This window comes from Prunus persica, chromosome G3 (genome assembly GCF_000346465.2).
Source record: "Prunus persica cultivar Lovell chromosome G3, Prunus_persica_NCBIv2, whole genome shotgun sequence".
NCBI classification, from domain to species: Eukaryota; Viridiplantae; Streptophyta; class Magnoliopsida; order Rosales; family Rosaceae; genus Prunus; species Prunus persica.
The window spans coordinates 26,546,633-26,562,208 of record NC_034011.1 but is presented as its reverse complement, the minus strand read 5'-3'; the positions used below and the strand labels follow the sequence as shown (position 1 = coordinate 26,562,208).

The 15,576-nt window shown below is 40.0% G+C and overlaps 4 protein-coding genes across 5 annotated transcripts; 1 reads left to right on the top strand and 3 right to left on the bottom strand.

The window, feature by feature from the left end:
• Positions 872 to 4,326, bottom strand: LOC18782447. The gene is made up of 3 exons (XM_007214934.2): positions 4,031 to 4,326; positions 3,170 to 3,923; positions 872 to 2,516 (listed from the first exon to the last, which is right to left on the bottom strand). Exons 2-3 carry the CDS (start codon positions 3,875 to 3,877, stop codon positions 1,152 to 1,154), a joined length of 2,073 nt encoding a protein of 690 aa, XP_007214996.1. The 5' UTR covers positions 3,878 to 3,923; positions 4,031 to 4,326; the 3' UTR covers positions 872 to 1,151.
• On the top strand, positions 6,855 to 9,644 carry LOC18784191 (prohibitin-3, mitochondrial). Its single transcript, XM_020559798.1, has 2 exons — positions 6,855 to 7,811; positions 9,315 to 9,644. Exon 1 carries the CDS (start codon positions 6,973 to 6,975, stop codon positions 7,807 to 7,809), a length of 837 nt encoding a protein of 278 aa, XP_020415387.1. The 5' UTR covers positions 6,855 to 6,972; the 3' UTR covers positions 7,810 to 7,811; positions 9,315 to 9,644.
• LOC18782104 (glyceraldehyde-3-phosphate dehydrogenase, cytosolic) lies at positions 10,180 to 12,377 on the bottom strand. Of its 2 annotated transcripts, none has more exons than XM_007217496.2 (10): positions 12,350 to 12,377; positions 12,139 to 12,239; positions 11,928 to 12,043; positions 11,540 to 11,786; positions 11,342 to 11,402; positions 11,164 to 11,261; positions 10,846 to 10,988; positions 10,673 to 10,756; positions 10,465 to 10,554; positions 10,180 to 10,270 (listed from the first exon to the last, which is right to left on the bottom strand). In XM_007217496.2, exons 1-10 carry the CDS (start codon positions 12,375 to 12,377, stop codon positions 10,225 to 10,227), a joined length of 1,014 nt encoding a protein of 337 aa, XP_007217558.1. In that variant the 3' UTR covers positions 10,180 to 10,224. The 2 variants fall into 2 exon arrangements, with proteins under 2 accessions (XP_007217558.1, XP_020415386.1); XM_020559797.1 differs by having other exon boundaries at positions 11,624 to 11,786.
• LOC18782278 (trihelix transcription factor GT-4) lies at positions 12,861 to 15,573 on the bottom strand. Its single transcript, XM_007215342.2, has 5 exons — positions 14,599 to 15,573; positions 14,434 to 14,472; positions 14,195 to 14,326; positions 13,453 to 13,680; positions 12,861 to 13,349 (listed from the first exon to the last, which is right to left on the bottom strand). The coding sequence occupies exons 1-5, from the start codon at positions 15,296 to 15,298 to the stop codon at positions 13,138 to 13,140; spliced, it is 1,311 nt and encodes a 436-aa protein (XP_007215404.1). The 5' UTR covers positions 15,299 to 15,573; the 3' UTR covers positions 12,861 to 13,137.

Sequence of the window (15,576 nt, the reverse complement as noted above, 5' to 3'; positions counted from 1 at the left end):
TGATCTGTTACCAAAAAAACAAATAAAGAAGAAGAAAAAGAGGAGGAAAAACAAGTATATATGGTGTGGTGGAGGGATGAAGAAATTCAACATTAACATAATAACATATTGTCGACCATGGATTTGTTGGTTTTATTCGGACAAGGAAATACTGAAGATTTACTAAGTTACCACCAAATCCTATATACAATACAACTAGCGACAATTTCTATGGATTATAATCTTGGTTTATAATTTAGACAAGATGATAGACTCAAGTACGTATACTTGCAGAGCATATTAAGATAAGATGGTTACACCAAAGTTGACTTGAACCAGGCAGCTCTCCTCGTTACTGTGACTTTCTTGGCGCTGATAAATTGGGTGGTTTGGTTTCGAATGTCGCTAGCTAGGGTTTGACCAGTTGTATTATTCTATCGCTATCGGTTGCTCATTGTCTTCATGTACAGTTGTAACTTGTACCTTTTGGATTTCAACTTGTTTTTTCGTGTGGGTTGTTTAGAGAAACTTTATGTCTGGATCAGAGGTTGGCTTGTCTGTTCAAAGAAACAAAGAAAGAAACAAAGACTATGCAAGTAGCAGTGGTAGGACCACGTTCACAAGCCGTACGCAGGCAGAACCCAAAACAAGAAGAAAAAGACATGGCTGTTGACCAAATTAGACGACCTTTACAGTGTTGGGCTGCTGCAGGCCACACAAGTCCTTGTTCCTTGAAAAGCTAGCACAACTTTTTTTTGCTTTGGGCCTACTGTTATAATTCTAAGGAGAAATTAAGGGCTTTTTTTCTTCTTAAGATTAGGGATTGCTGGAGAGCACATTGGCCCAAAGAACCAGCATAATGGTATGGACTAGAAACAGATTGATGCAAACAGTTTTTAACTAGAATTTTTTTTTCTCTTTTTATTATTCATAATCTAGACAAGTTAAAACAAGCAAACATAACATACCATAAGATAAAAGTAAAAGTAAAAGATAGGAAAAACATAAATATTAAGTAACAGTACAAGCTATTCAAGTTACAGCTCTTCCTCTATGTTAGTGAGTTTGCATATAATATCCAAGCACCAAGCACTTCCTTTCCTTTCTGTGTTTTGACGTCTGCTTCATTGCAATGCAACCACCCAACTCTTCACATCTTCACGTCAACTCACTTAAGCCACTGAAATAACAGGAGGAGGAGGAGAAGCATGCTTGAAACTTTGGTTCTGCTGTTGCTGCTGCTGCTGCTGCCTGGCAACAGGGTTTTTCACAGATAGGCCTGAGGTACCAAAACAGAAATACTGGCTCCTTAACCTTCTATTCAGGGAGCCTTGTTTACCCAAGTTTGGCGTTTCATCATCAACTACATGATTTGACCAAGATGGTCCAGCAGTATCAGTTTCAATGTACACACCTTTTTGTTTATCTAGAGAACCAGGTGAAGAGATTGATGATGATTTTGAAAATGAACTAGAGCGCGACCGACGTGGAACAGTTATGTGTGGAATTGCCTGCAGTACACCATGCCTTATGCCACAAGCAAACCTCTTCTTCGCAGACGGACTTGATTGGTTGCTCCTCACAGAAAGTGTCCGTTTGTTATTCGCAAGTGATGAAGGCTTTGAAAATCTCTGTCGAAGTGGTGTTGGTGCATCATCTGAGCTGCTGCATATCTTGTTTGAATCCACCGAACCAAAATCAACCGATTTCTTGAATCTTTCGGGTTTTTTCTCCTTCATCCGGGGCCAGCCAATGACGCGTTTCAACTGTTGTGCTGCATAATTTACAGAACCTGGTTTTTTACTAGAGAATGAGCTGCGGTTCTCATTGGTTGGGTCATATGGGCTGATCAGTTCTGGTGAAGGTGAATTGTTTCCTGTGCTATGCTGATCAGCAGTGGCATCTGATACATTTTCAATGCCTGTATGTAAGAAGATTTCTGTGTCAGAAATTCTAAATGATGTTCCAGGACTGCTTCCATCACCTTGCATCTTCAACCGAGAAGCAATGGCTTTTCTTGCATTGTAATCTTGACAACCAAATATCCCCCCTGCTGAAATCAACTGCCTAATTAGTATCTCAGACGATGCAGAACGGGGCCATTGTCTGAGGTAATCAAGTGCTGTCATGCCATCAATATCACGGGCATTGACATCAATTGATTGAGCAATCATCAGCAGTTGCACCAAGTCAGAATGAACATTCCCAATGATTGCCGTGTGAAGGGCAGTCCGTCCTTCGTTGTTTTTGGCATTGATGATGTCTTCAATGTTGAAAGCTTTCCCACATACCAATTGCTTCAGAAGCTGAATTTGTCGGTCCAATCTTCGGAAGGCAGGACTTTGAAAACCAGATACAGCCTTGTGGAGAAACGTTTCTCCAGAGTTGTTTCTCATGGAAATGGACGACGGAGAAGCAGATATAAGAGCTTCAGCTGCAGCTAATTGACCCCTTGAAGCAGCCACATGCAATGCTGTGTTGCCCTGATGGTCATTGGAGTTTATGATATCATAAGATGCTAAAAGGTACTTCACAACCTGCATGAATGACAAGATTGGTCACATTAATTAAGTGTATGGATCAAATCATTGCAATAGTTCAAGTCAGGTCAAGCCTTGAATCTTGATCTTAATCATGGAAGGGATAACCTCTGTCTTACATGAAACAAGTAGAACGGTGCTTACTAAAAACGATCCGAGTTTTACACCTTTTGGAAAGTTTATGGAAAATATATCCACATAGTAAGTAAAGTATAAGATGTGGAACTGCAAATGAAGTGTTCTTTCAAAGTAAATTCTGAATAAGCATCAATCAAACTTCGGAACAATCATGAATCCGTCATCTAACATCTCTGGAAGCAAGAATATACATTAAAGTTAAATCTCTATTTAGTCATTCATGATATGCTTTACGCAATAAAACCACGAAAAGCCACACAAAATTTATGTTTCTATTCATCCTACTATATACAACCGCATAACCTCAAATTGTACCTGGTTAAGCTGATATATGCTTGTGTATGAATCATGCACAAAAGAAAAAGGAAAAATAAAGGGCGCAATTTGGAAAAGCAGAGCTTACAACAGCTGGGTCAATTTTATTTTTTTTTTGGTCAAAAGAAGAAAGAAGAAAAAAGATTGAATCTTTGCAAAAGCACATATAGACTAGTATAAGGGGGAGAGCCTCTCACCTCTACCCGCCCTTTCCCAGCTGCTGCATGGAGGATAGTTGATCCCTGAATATCCCTGTAAGTCAAAACATCTGAGCAATCAGAAAGAAGCTCCTTCAAAATGCTCAAATTTCCTCCTCTGGCAGCAGCATGAACTGCCCTGTTAACCATCTCCCGTTTGTATACAGAAGGAATGTCCCCAATGTGTTCTTCCAGCTCTCCACCTTTGCCTGTCATAAATCTTGGCGAAACTGCAAAGTCAAAGAGCAGCCTGAAAACCTCAGTGTTCTTACTCCTAGCAGCAGCATACAGTATATCAGTAATCCCAAATTCTCCTTCCCCAAAAACAAGCAGAGGGTTTCTTTCAAGTAGTTCTTGAACAAAACCAAGCTGTCCAGCTGAGGCAGCTGTGTACATAAGCCATCCACCATAACCAGCCCTGATGAGAGAGTTCTTTCCTTTCTTGGATTCACACTCATAGAAAAGCTTTCGAGCAACGTTTGAACGGCACTTGGCTACATCATCAAACTGTGCCTCATCATCCCATACTGTCTCAAGACGACGAATTCGGCGTAAAGATGTGAGCTTGATGAGGTGGTTGCTGTCAATGCGGAGGAGCTCTCGAACCAAGTCATAGTGACCATTAGCAGCTGCCCAATCAATCGGAGAAGCATACCACCATTGGTCCCCTGTACTCTCCCATCGAAGAGGAAAATATGTAGGAGGCATTCTGATGATTTTCTGAAGATGGTAGAAAATAGAGTGCTAGCTAGTTCTGATGATTTAGCAACACAAGAAGCAAGCAAGCTTAGCAAAAACAGGAACATGAAGAGATAAAGGAAGCAATAAAGGTCACAGAAAGAGAAGAGAAGAGAAGAGGACCTTCGGTATTAATTTAAGCAGTTGATCAACTACCAGCAATGCCAATAACAGAAGTACAGCAAGGGAAATAAAAGATGAAATAATTATGAATAATATAAAGTAGGAGGTATGGGATGGGAAACAACAATCATGGCTTACACAAATGGAAGCCAGAAAAAGGAAGAGGGCCTTGGAATGGATTGGAGGAAAGTAGGAGAGAAGAAGAATATAATATGGTTTTAGGGTCAATATCAAAAGTAATATTGTGTTGTGTGTGACAGAGTTTTAGGCTTTTGATGATGGTGATAAGAAATAACCCTCCCCGCCAAAAGAAATTACCATAGGGTGAAACGAGATTCGTTTACTACTGTGAATGTGAAATGAAAGTTACAGATAATGATGGTGTGATGTAGGGAAGGAGATTAAATTTACTGATACTTTTGGTTGGGGTAATGATAGAGGAGCAGAGGAAGCAGAGCTGGTGGGTTGGATTGGAAGATATAAGAAAATGCTGATAGTCCATAAATTATCATTACTAATTAAGCTTTGAGTCAGACGTGGTACTTAATATTCTCTGGTTAGTTAGGTAATTAGCAAAGCCTACTTTATTTAGCCACCACAATGGTCAAAGTTGACACTTTACCTGCACAATCAATCCACCTTCTTGTCCCAGTCAAGTACTCAACAAAAGAAACCACTCATGTTTAGGTTTTAACTCCAGAATCTCTGATATTTGGTCTAAGAATTTTCATTCCCTGATCACGTAAGCATTTGAACACCAATATCAGAATTATCGGGATTAATTGATCAACTTAAAAAAGAAATTGGAATTTCCAGGAATTTAATACCGCGATGGACGGTGGCTTACTCAATCCAACTTCTATTCTATGTGCTGATCTTGAAATGGTTCATTATGTCAGCTGCATAAATTAATATTCCGTCAGTGCAATGCAAGCAAGCAACACGCAACTTTTGACGGTAATGATGCAATGCAATTTTTAGGTTTTAGACCATAAACAAAACGAACCATATTAATACTGTTAACCTATCTAATTCAAGACACTTTGGGCCCGTTCGATAACTATATTAATAACCTCTTGATTATCTTATTTTTTTTCTTTTATCTCCGGCAGTAGGAAATTATTACCATAGTTGGGATTGTTAATCATTCCGAAAGCAATAGGTTATTATATATAACAACCAACAAAGCAAAGATTACATGTAAGATTTGGGTGTGCAGTGCAGCATATCTGTTTGCCTGTTGGCTTGGCTCTTCACAAATTAGAAGCTTCAACTCTCAAACACAAGTAGTATCCCTATATTGTCTACTCACACACACACACACATATATATATATATATATATATATATATATATCAGTCTTACTGGAAGACACACACATATACAGAGCAGAGCTTTAAAAAAGCAAAAGATGCGCCATGTGCTTGGTGAGAAGCAGCTTTTAACTTTTGGAGTAGCTCAACATTCAAAAGCTATAAAAATAGAGGGTGTGGGTTACTCACTTTAACAATAATTATTAATCTCCATGTGACAAGTGACATGTCAAATTTCTGTTTTTCTTTTTCTTTTTCTCATCTGCTTATCCAGTCCAGTTCTTCCACCAGTCTCTTTCTTCGCTACTTTAAATCAGAGTCATCGTCGAAGCCTAATCTTCACATGGCCTTTTGCAGAACGAAAAGCATGGAGCCTGCAGCCCAACAGCGACTACCTAAGCTAAGCTACCTGCAGCCTGCAGCCCCATTTCAGTGGATATTCACGCTCTAGAAAATGAACTAACTCATAGAGCCGGACCACCAGACCACCATGCATTGCATACTTTTTCATACAAGAGAAGTTCTGCTTATTTCTGTAAACTACCGTCATGTCATGACAACACAAATTTCCTTGCCTGCCAAGTTGATATAGGGAAAGAGTAGGAAAGCATCAACCTTTCCGTGAACTACTGGGATATAGGATTGGGATAGAATGCGACCGACCCACCATTGTTAAGTTGGGTAAGGCCTAAGGTGGACATTCGATGGTGCCTTCCATATTCATTCCAACAATCATGTATCATAGCAATGTCAAAACTATATGGCCCCATCTGTTTAACATGTTATTCTAATTAAATAGCCTTTTTTTTTTTTTTTTTCAGGCGTCATTTATGCTAGTTTATCAAGGTAGCCAACTCGCACTATTACACTCAAGTTCAAGTTTCATTTCCTGTAGATTAAATTAATTTAGAATTGTTTAGACTATAGTTTTTTGTTTTTATAAAATTTTTATCATAGAAAGATAACTTCATTGAAACAAGAATGTTAGGATACAAAAGTAAAAACTGGACTTCAATGATGCAACAAGTGTGGTCTCATTAAAACTCCAAATTGAGGAAAATCTGGTCAAGAAAAAAGAGCACCACAACATCACAACCAATATAAAATAAAATTAAAATTAAGAAAATAACTTGTCATTAGCCAAAATATCATAAACCCACAAAGGACCATCCTCTAGCCAAACTTGAAAATTCTGAGACATAAGCACTTGCTTAGTCAATAGATAAGCAACCTGATTACACTCCCGATGAGCAAATTGAAAAGAAATACTAGCAAAAAGATTAAAAAGTTTAATCTCAACAAACTTTTTTTTTTTTTTTTTTTACTGTTCCATCTATTTAATAACAGCACGATCTTTTATATCATAAAAGTTTAATTTTCATTTTTCAGGCCCAAGCTATTAAGCTTGTCCGGCCTAAATACTTTTGTCCCGCACAAATGAGTTGGTGGGTTTAGGCCCGTTACCCAAACAAAAGAATTGTGTAAAGCCCTAGCCCAATTTGGAATATCTTTCTGTCCAAGTTGTTAGGGTTTAATAACAAAAGCCACATAAACCCTACTCTCCCTCTTCTCACTCCAGAAACCCATTTTCCTCCTACTCACCCAAATCATCATCGTCATCATCTCAAGATGGGAAGCAACCAAGCTGCCGTGTCCTTCCTCACCAACCTCGCTCGTGCCGCCTTCGGGCTCGGCGCCGGCGCCACCATCGTCAACTCCTCGCTCTACACCGTCGACGGCGGTCAGCGCGCCGTGCTCTTCGACCGTTTCCGTGGAGTCATCGACGACACCGTCGGCGAGGGGACCCATTTTCTGATCCCGTGGCTCCAGAAGCCCTACATCTTCGACATCCGTACCCGGCCCCACACCTTCTCTTCGGTCTCCGGCACCAAGGATCTGCAGATGGTGAACCTCACCCTCAGGGTCCTCTCGCGTCCCGAGGTGTCCCGCCTCCCTGAGATCTTCAAAACCCTAGGGCTCGAGTACGACGAGAAGGTCCTCCCCTCCATCGGAAACGAGGTGCTGAAGGCCGTCGTAGCCCAATTCAATGCCGATCAGCTTCTGACGGAGCGTCCTCACGTGTCGGCTTTGGTGCGTGAGAGCTTGATCCGCCGTGCTAAGGACTTCAACATCGTGCTGGATGACGTGGCGATTACGCACTTGTCGTACGGGATGGAGTTCTCGCGTGCCGTTGAACAGAAGCAGGTGGCCCAGCAGGAGGCGGAGCGCTCCAAGTTTGTGGTGGCGAAGACGGAGCAGGAGAGGCGCGCCGCGATTATTCGAGCCCAGGGTGAGAGCGAGGCTGCCAAGCTCATCTCTGACGCGACTGCGTCTGCGGGTCTGGGACTGATCGAGCTCAGAAGGATCGAGGCCTCCAGGGAGGTTGCTGCCACGCTTGCCAGGTCGCCCAATGTGTCTTACCTGCCTGGTGGGAAGAACATGCTCTTTGCTCTCAACCCTCGTTGATGGTAAATTTTCATTTCACTTCTTCTGTTGTCTTTGATTTGCTTTCTTTGTTTTTCATTTACTGTTACATTGTCCTTATAAGAGCGTTTATGAGTTATATTTATTTGGTAATTGATTGGTATTACTGGGATCATGTGTTAATGTATGTATATATTTGCAACTGACAATTAAACCAATCTAGACAAACAAGACAATCCCCTGTTTGCGTAGTGATGAAACATAATAACTATTAGAAAGAATAGTGCTCATTAGCTTCGTAAGAGTTTAGGTTTTTTGCACTAAGCGAGGTAGCTTATCTAGTGTGCAAGGTTACAAGCTCAAGCTACTCAGGTTTATCATTATTCTAAACTTTGGAATAATATTTTTGATTGCCTTTTGTTTTGAACTTCAAGGGAGTCTGAAAAATTGAGTTATGATACTGCTTGAATGATAGCATGTTAGCCACAGAGTGGGAAGCTGCATTGTGTTATGCTTCTTACCATTGTTGTGACAAGATAAATACTGTAGGTTTTTTGTTTTATTACAATGTAGGTCATCGGCACCACTCCATTTAAAAGTTGCATGCCAACTTTCATAAACTGTGATCGTTTACATTTGTTTAAATCTGGAGTTCTTACATTTTTTATATGGACTTTTTACATTTCTTTAATGTACTTGAATTTGTTGTTTACCCCATGTTCATGTATTGTTATGACATTGGTGCAGGGCTCGTCGTAGAAAAAACTTGTTGAAAATTTTCTTAAATTTTGACCTGGAATTTCATAACTCTGATGCACATGAATGTGATTTGCAGTTAGATATGGTTCTTTTTTCTATAATACATTCCTCGGTCCTAAGATTTTCTATGATAAATTAGATTGGTTGCTGATACCTTTGGCCTCTTCCTTTTCTCTATGTCAAACCTAGCAGTGCCCGATAAATATGAGAGATTATAAGGAACATGACTTACTTGCTAGTAACAATTAAGGAATTCAGTGAGGTTTCTTTTAACAAATTTCGATGGAACAAGTGTTGATTCCTTTGTGTGACTGGTAGTTCAGCTTCACATTGCCAATTTGTTTTTGGTTTTAGGTACACTTCTCTTGCATCTAGTATCTAGTCAACCTAAGTTTAAGATGGATGAGGGACATATTGAAGAAATCGGAAAGCTAAGAGTAATTTAATATATAGCATAGCTAACAACGCGCTCTTTTAACTTGGGTTCTGAACAAAAGGCAGGAGAAGTATGAATTAGGTTCACTCACGCATCTTTGCACCTCTTATGTATCATGATGTAATAATCAAATCGATTTGGGATTCTTTCAATGCTTTTGTAGTATTTCAATTTTGTGTGTGTGTGAAAAGATGGTGGATGTGGTTGTTCATTTGGAGTTCGTATCTGGATACTGCTTGTCAATCACTGAACTTGGTCTTCCTATCTTTTCAGAATTGCAATTATATCATGAAAGCCTCTGAAGATTTGATAATCAATTGTAAACTGTAACTTTTACGTGTTCAATTTGCAGGGTTCCAAGATTTGGCATAACAAGAAGACCGGATCGTGAATACACTGAAGTTCAGAGGGGTTTATTTCTAGAGTTTTTTGTTTTTTCTTGGAACATAGGTTATCTGAAACTTGTTAAGAATGAAAGCTATGGTTTTAGGAAAGTGCTCGGGTTGTTGCGTTTATAATGCATTCTGACTAAATTTACCTCATGTTAGTACTTGAATATAAATTTGAGCACTTGTGTTAATATGTTGCTGGGCCTGTTGTGTTTACTGAACCTTCCATCGTTTTGCGTTTGTATCCGTGAATGTTCCTAAGGCAATAAGGCTAAGAGAGGTGATTGACATAATCGTCTACCTATTTGGGAGGTAATTTCCTATATTTTTCTAATCAAGTCCAGACGAGGTACATTACATTGTGCTTCTGCTTGCTTTGATAACACTTAATTGTCAACAGACTCCATCTGTGAGTTAAATCCGATCTTGTGATCTGTTGGGTATCTATCACTTTTATACTTTTGGTTTGGAATATACTCTCCGGATCGAAAGCAAGGAGAGATGAATGATTGGAGTATAAGTGGACAAAAGAGGAGTGGGAAAATCAGCTCCTAAGGATCTCTCAAGTTAGAATTAGATTCATGCGTGAACAATCCCATACAATCAAATCAATGACCCAAATCTAACCAAAGCTTCCATCTCTGGAACCAAAGTACTACAAAACTCATCTCACTGGTAAAGCTTGATTATTCCCCCAAAAAGGAAAAAAAGGAAAAAAAAAACTTTAAACCATACTAATCACAAACTAGCTGCGTGATGTTCATAAATTAATAATTAAAATTAAAATTTCTAAATTTTTTGTTTTTTAAAAAAAGCTGCTTGCGAGAAATTGAAGCTCTCACTCCACAGTCCGCATCATGATCCTAGGATCGCTTATTTAACAGAGGCAATGTGACAGATCAAGTCAATAACTCGTGAGCTGCAACAAACGTCACGTCACGTCGTTAATAAGAAAGTGTGGATGGAAAATCTTGCTTTCAGAATCCAATTAAAATTTGGAGTATGACAAAGCAATATAAACAGAGATTTCTGTTCTTTCTGCCACAATTATGTAAAATAAAACGGAGCACCATAATAAAAACAAACAAGTAAATAAAGAAATTGTGGATTTACCTGTAACCCCATTCGTTGTCATACCAAGACACAAGCTTCACAAAGTTGTCATTCAAAGCAATTCCAGCCTTGGCATCGAAAATGCTCGACCTGCAACATATAAATACATATACACACGCAGTCCAGGCAGGCACACAACCACAACATATTCTTATAGAGTGAGACAGAGACAGAGACAGAGCTAAAGAAGGTGAGTAAAAATGGTCACCTGTTGTCACCCACGAAGTCAGTCGACACAACATCCTCGTCGGTGTATCCAAGGATTCCTTTCATGCTGCCCTCAGATTCTTTCCTACAATATACAACAACAACAACAGAAAAGAAAAGGAAATTTAGATGAGCAGTTTGAAATCATAGGGAATGAATGTTTCTGGTCCTTACTTGATGGCATCTTTAATCTCATCATAAGTGGCCTTCTTCTCAAGTCTCACAGTGAGATCAACCACCGAAACATCAACAGTGGGAACACGGAAAGCCATTCCTGTCAACTTCCCATTCAGTGCAGGCAGCACTTTACCAACAGCCTACAAAAAACAACACTTTTTTCTTCTTTCAGTATTTCCAAAATATATCAAACACCTTAACAAATGCATATATCATGGTTAAGCAACAAAGCTTTCAAGTATCATATATATCATGCATATGAACTGTGATCATATATAGATGCATTGGCATTGCAATGCATTCAATCAATAATACCTTGGCAGCTCCAGTACTGCTGGGAATGATGTTGGTGGCTGCAGCTCTACCACCTCTCCAGTCTTTCATTGATGGTCCATCAACAGTCTTTTGAGTGGCTGCATTACATTGAAACACCAGTCAATGACAATGGACGATACATACATTCGTATATACATATATACGCATATACACGCACCAGTAATAGAATGGACGGTAGTCATAAGACCCTCCACAATACCAAATTTGTCATGAACAACCTGTCCACATGTGTATATATATATATATATATATATATATATATATATATATATTAATTCAAGAAACATGAGAGAGCTCTCCAAATTAATTACTTAGTCATTAGAAGAAAATTAGACCAAGAATTGAAACTAATTACCTTTGCCAATGGAGCAAGACAGTTGGTGGTGCAGCTGGCATTGGAAACAATGTTAAGATCTGGGGTGTAGTCCTTCTCATTGACACCCACAACAAACATGGGAGCATCCTTACTGGGGGCAGAAATCACAACCTTCTTTGCACCACCCTTTAAGTGGAGAGAAGCTTTCTCCTTATCAGTGAACACTCCGGTGGACTCAACCACAAATTCAGCACCAGCCTTGCCCCACGGGATCCCTTCGGGCTCCCTAGTCGAAATGAATGGACAATCCAATTGGAATTTCAGTCTAGCTAGCTTAGGTCTGACTAACTAATTGATTAATTACACACAAGAAAGAGTGTTAGTGTTGGTAGAACCAGGTAATAATGAAGTATAATAAGCATATTACCTAGAAGCAAAAACTTTGACAGGCTTGTCACCAAAGAGAAGGGTCTTATCATCCTTTGCGTTAAGCTCGTGGTGCTTCCATTGCCCGTGAACACTATCATACTTGAACATGTAGCTCTGCAGAGATATATACAATTAACACAATCTCATAGGCTCAAACCATCACCATGCATTCAGGATGTAGAAAGAACGACAGAAAAGATATACATTACGATGTATTCAATGTTGATGAAAGGGTCGTTCACAGCGACAAGTTCAACGTCGTCTCTCTGCAGAGCAACTCTGGCAACCAAGCGGCCAATCCTTCCGAATCCTTCACCCACATAACACCAAATCAAGATCATTTGGAAAATGCCAATCTGTGTGTTGGTGATCATAAAAATAAACAGTAAAATAAACAAACCACAATAAATGCAAGAATACCATTGATGCCAATCTTGATCTTGGCCATGATGTTTAGTGTAGTGTTTTCTTCTTCTTTTAAACCCAGAGAGAGAGAGAGAGAGAGAGAGAGAGAGAGAGAGAGCTTGTGATTGTGAACAAGGGCGAGTGTGCGAGTGTGAGTGTGAGTGTGAGTGCTATTTATATTTCTGGTCGTAACTCCACCTCACATGCATATAATTATATAAATAGCAGTGGTGATTTGTCGAAAAAAGAAAAAGTGTGTCTGCGCATTTGTCGAAGCTGGAAACCAGTGATAATTTGGATGGTATTGTTGACTATTGAGGTGGCCTCGTTGCCCTTCTTTTCGAGAAAGATGACCAACCGGAGCAGAATTGGTAAAAAGTTGTTTCGCTCACAGAACCGTAAAGTGAGAAATGTATTAATAAGTTTTGGGTTCTTTCGAGTGTTACATTATAAATTTGCTATTACAGGAGATAGAAAGAAGCAATTTTCTTTTTCTTTTTAAATAGTATGTAGCACCGGCACACAATTGAAGAAATATTTCCTTGTAAGTATTCATAGCTTTTGAAATTTGGATTAGAAATCAGATTACATAGCAGGCACAAAACTGGAAACATCCCTTTACATGTACAAGTTACATCTTTACAGTGTTAATTCAGTTGGCTGGCACTTGGCACTTACAACATGGATTAACAACACCAGCCATAGTAGAGTGGTATACGACTAGCTGGGTAAAAGGAAAAAAGAAAAGAAAGAAGAAAATTCCAACTTTAGGAGCTGGATGGAAAGCTAAATAATATATATCTTTAGTCCCCAAGAAGTCTCACCCCCTGGTACATTGCACCGGATTGTAGCTCATCTAAAGTATCAATGCGTCTATAGCCACTCAACTCTCGTAAACCCATCAAGCCACGGCGTGCAAGAAAATCACGAAAATCATCTTCAGTGTACAATGTTATTTCTTCCGTAGGAACTATACGGTCAGAGTCATCATAGAGGCAAAGCTTTATGGTAATTCCTGCCACAAGAAGCATAAGGCTACTTATTATAATCCAGCAAACCACCTTTCAGTTCCATGTAGTATAGAAAAACTTATGCTTATTACTCCAGGAATGCAATACCTTCATCGAGGTGAAGAGTGTAATTGCCCAAAGGCATGTCCCTATCGAGACTCCGGACAACCTGATCTTCATCCTCCAACCAAAATGCCCGCTTAGTTCTTATTCTGAACGCAGACTTGATTGCCTCCTTAATCGCATCAGCAGTTCCATCAATACCAATCCTTCTGGTGTATTCCCCCAACTTGACAGTTATAATCTTTCCACAATAAGAAGAGTGGCCCTCCCCTCCTGCCATTGAAAGATAACATGCTTCAGGCATTTAACTTTGAAACTTTTACAAGATGCATATATCAGTCTCGGGTCATGCTTAGACTCTTGGTGTTTAATCCACACATGATTCCAAGCCTCAAGAAAGGAAGTGTGCAGTAGGTTGAAATGCAAGGTAAAGCTTACAGTGGAAGTGTCATGCAAGCGATTGATAGTGAGACAGAGAGAGATTGAAGCTCTTCTAAAGAGGACAGGACAAAAATCTTCCTCAACTAAACTCAGAATGCAGCATATGCTAGAAAGACACCAAATCTAAGCAATGTAATGTGATTGTGAGGTCATGAAAATTGCATTTCTTGAGGAAAGCTGTTTAATTTAGATGAAAGGTTACAGGTATAGACACATTTCCACAGCCAAATGAAGTATTGTTTCAGCAAGAATTACAAATATTCTTTTAAATTGAAAGGGAGAACTTTTTGCACTGCCATTCTAGTTGTGAAAGAAAGCTTTTTTTTTTGGTTGAAAATTAGCTCACCATTTCCAGGACCCTCTCTCCAATTCCAAGGAGGAACCCCACTAACTGCAACTGTATCGGCTGCAGTAATAGCAAGAGGGTCGCCATCATGATCCAACTGCCTTTCCAAATTGAGTGCTGATCGGTCGGTAGCTATAAACAAAGAGAAATTAAGAAGCTTTTTAAAAAATTTATTTTATAACAAATTACATTCAAATTGCAAATTGAAAGACAACACATGCAAGCAAAGGAATGTATACCTTCCATAGGTCCAAATGGAATGCCTGAATCTTCAAGACCTGTACTTTTTTCAATTTATAGAATAAATAAACAAATTTAGAAAAAGGGTAAGCATAATAATAGTAAGCATTTGAAATGCTGAATAGGGTAAGTTTCAGTCAGTCTCAGCTCTCATAAATTCTCACCCTTGTCACAGAAGCGAACAAAGGATTCGAGCTTGGGAGGAGTGGGGCTCTTGTAAGCAGCGGCAGAAGCAGCAGCAGCATCAGTAGAAGCAGCGTTGTGGTTGTTGTTGGTTCTATCTCTGAGCAAGTCCTGGAGGTCCTCGTAATACGACATCTTGGCCGAGCGACTGCCGACTTTGACTTGGTGACGAGCCTTCTTGAACTCCTTGAGCAAGTTCCTCCACTTGTCCGTACACATGGTGGGGGAGCGGTCGAAGCCCTTTTCTCTCATCTTGGCTGAGATCTGGTCCCAGAGGTGCCTGTTGGACTTGGACGTGTTGAAAAGCCCGTCCACCTCTCTCCTAAACCCTATCAGGCTTCGCGTTTCTTCTTGGACCCACGTTTCGGCCCGTTTCTTTGGGGCTCCTGCTCCTCCTCCGCCTGCTGCTCTGCTGCCAATACTATTACTAGTAGCAGCACACAATTCTTGCTCTTCACCTTCTCCTCCGCTGCTGTTGTTCTCCCCAATCCCCACTATCATCTGATGCATCTGCTGCTGGTGCTGGCTTTCGCTTTGGTTCTGATGATGATGATGAGGTGGAGCGCTCCCATTCGCCACCACCACCACCTCCATCATCATCTCTCTCTCCGATTCTTCTTCTCCTCCTAGTCCTCCTCCCTTGTACAAGTCAACCGGTCGGGCCTTCTCCGAGAGGTACATGTCTATTCGTTACTGGCAAAGTGTGAAGGTTGTAGCAAAGTGGATTGGCATCTGGGTGTAGCTGATAATTGCAGAGAATAAAGAGAAGAAGAGGAAAAGACAAAAGAGGGCCTGTGGAAATGGGAAGCGCTGGTGCGTTTCCTTTGGACGCGTGTGTTCTTTTTTATCAGTAGATGATCTCAGCCGCCCAACTTTCGCACGCATTATTTTTTATTTTTACCAGCAGGAGATCTGAACTCGCTTATAAACTAGAGTGTGATATTGCCATAGCGAATTGG

What these genes read in the sequence shown, in the direction of transcription:
- LOC18782447 (XM_007214934.2), bottom strand. Translation starts at nt 3,877, where the DNA reads ATGCCTCCTACATATTTTCCTCTTCGATGGGAGAGTACAGGGGACCAA. An exon ending in CTGGGAAAGGGCGGGTAGAG is followed by an intron (nt 2,517 to 3,169) that starts GTGAGAGGCTCT and finishes TCATTCATGCAG; the next exon opens with GTTGTGAAGTACCTTTTAGC.
- LOC18784191 (XM_020559798.1), top strand. Translation starts at nt 6,973, where the DNA reads ATGGGAAGCAACCAAGCTGCCGTGTCCTTCCTCACCAACCTCGCTCGT.
- LOC18782104 (XM_007217496.2), bottom strand. Translation starts at nt 12,377, where the DNA reads ATGGCCAAGATCAAGATTGGCATCAATG. An exon ending in GCAGTACTGGAGCTGCCAAG is followed by an intron (nt 10,989 to 11,163) that starts GTATTATTGATT and finishes TGTTTTTTGTAG; the next exon opens with GCTGTTGGTAAAGTGCTGCC. An exon ending in GACTTCGTGGGTGACAACAG is followed by an intron (nt 10,555 to 10,672) that starts GTGACCATTTTT and finishes TATATGTTGCAG; the next exon opens with GTCGAGCATTTTCGATGCCA.
- LOC18782278 (XM_007215342.2), bottom strand. Translation starts at nt 15,298, where the DNA reads ATGTACCTCTCGGAGAAGGCCCGACCGGTTGACTTGTACAAGGGAGGA. An exon ending in TGTTCGCTTCTGTGACAAGG is followed by an intron (nt 14,473 to 14,598) that starts GTGAGAATTTAT and finishes AAAAAAGTACAG; the next exon opens with GTCTTGAAGATTCAGGCATT. An exon ending in TCCATTTGGACCTATGGAAG is followed by an intron (nt 14,327 to 14,433) that starts GTATACATTCCT and finishes CTTTGTTTATAG; the next exon opens with CTACCGACCGATCAGCACTC.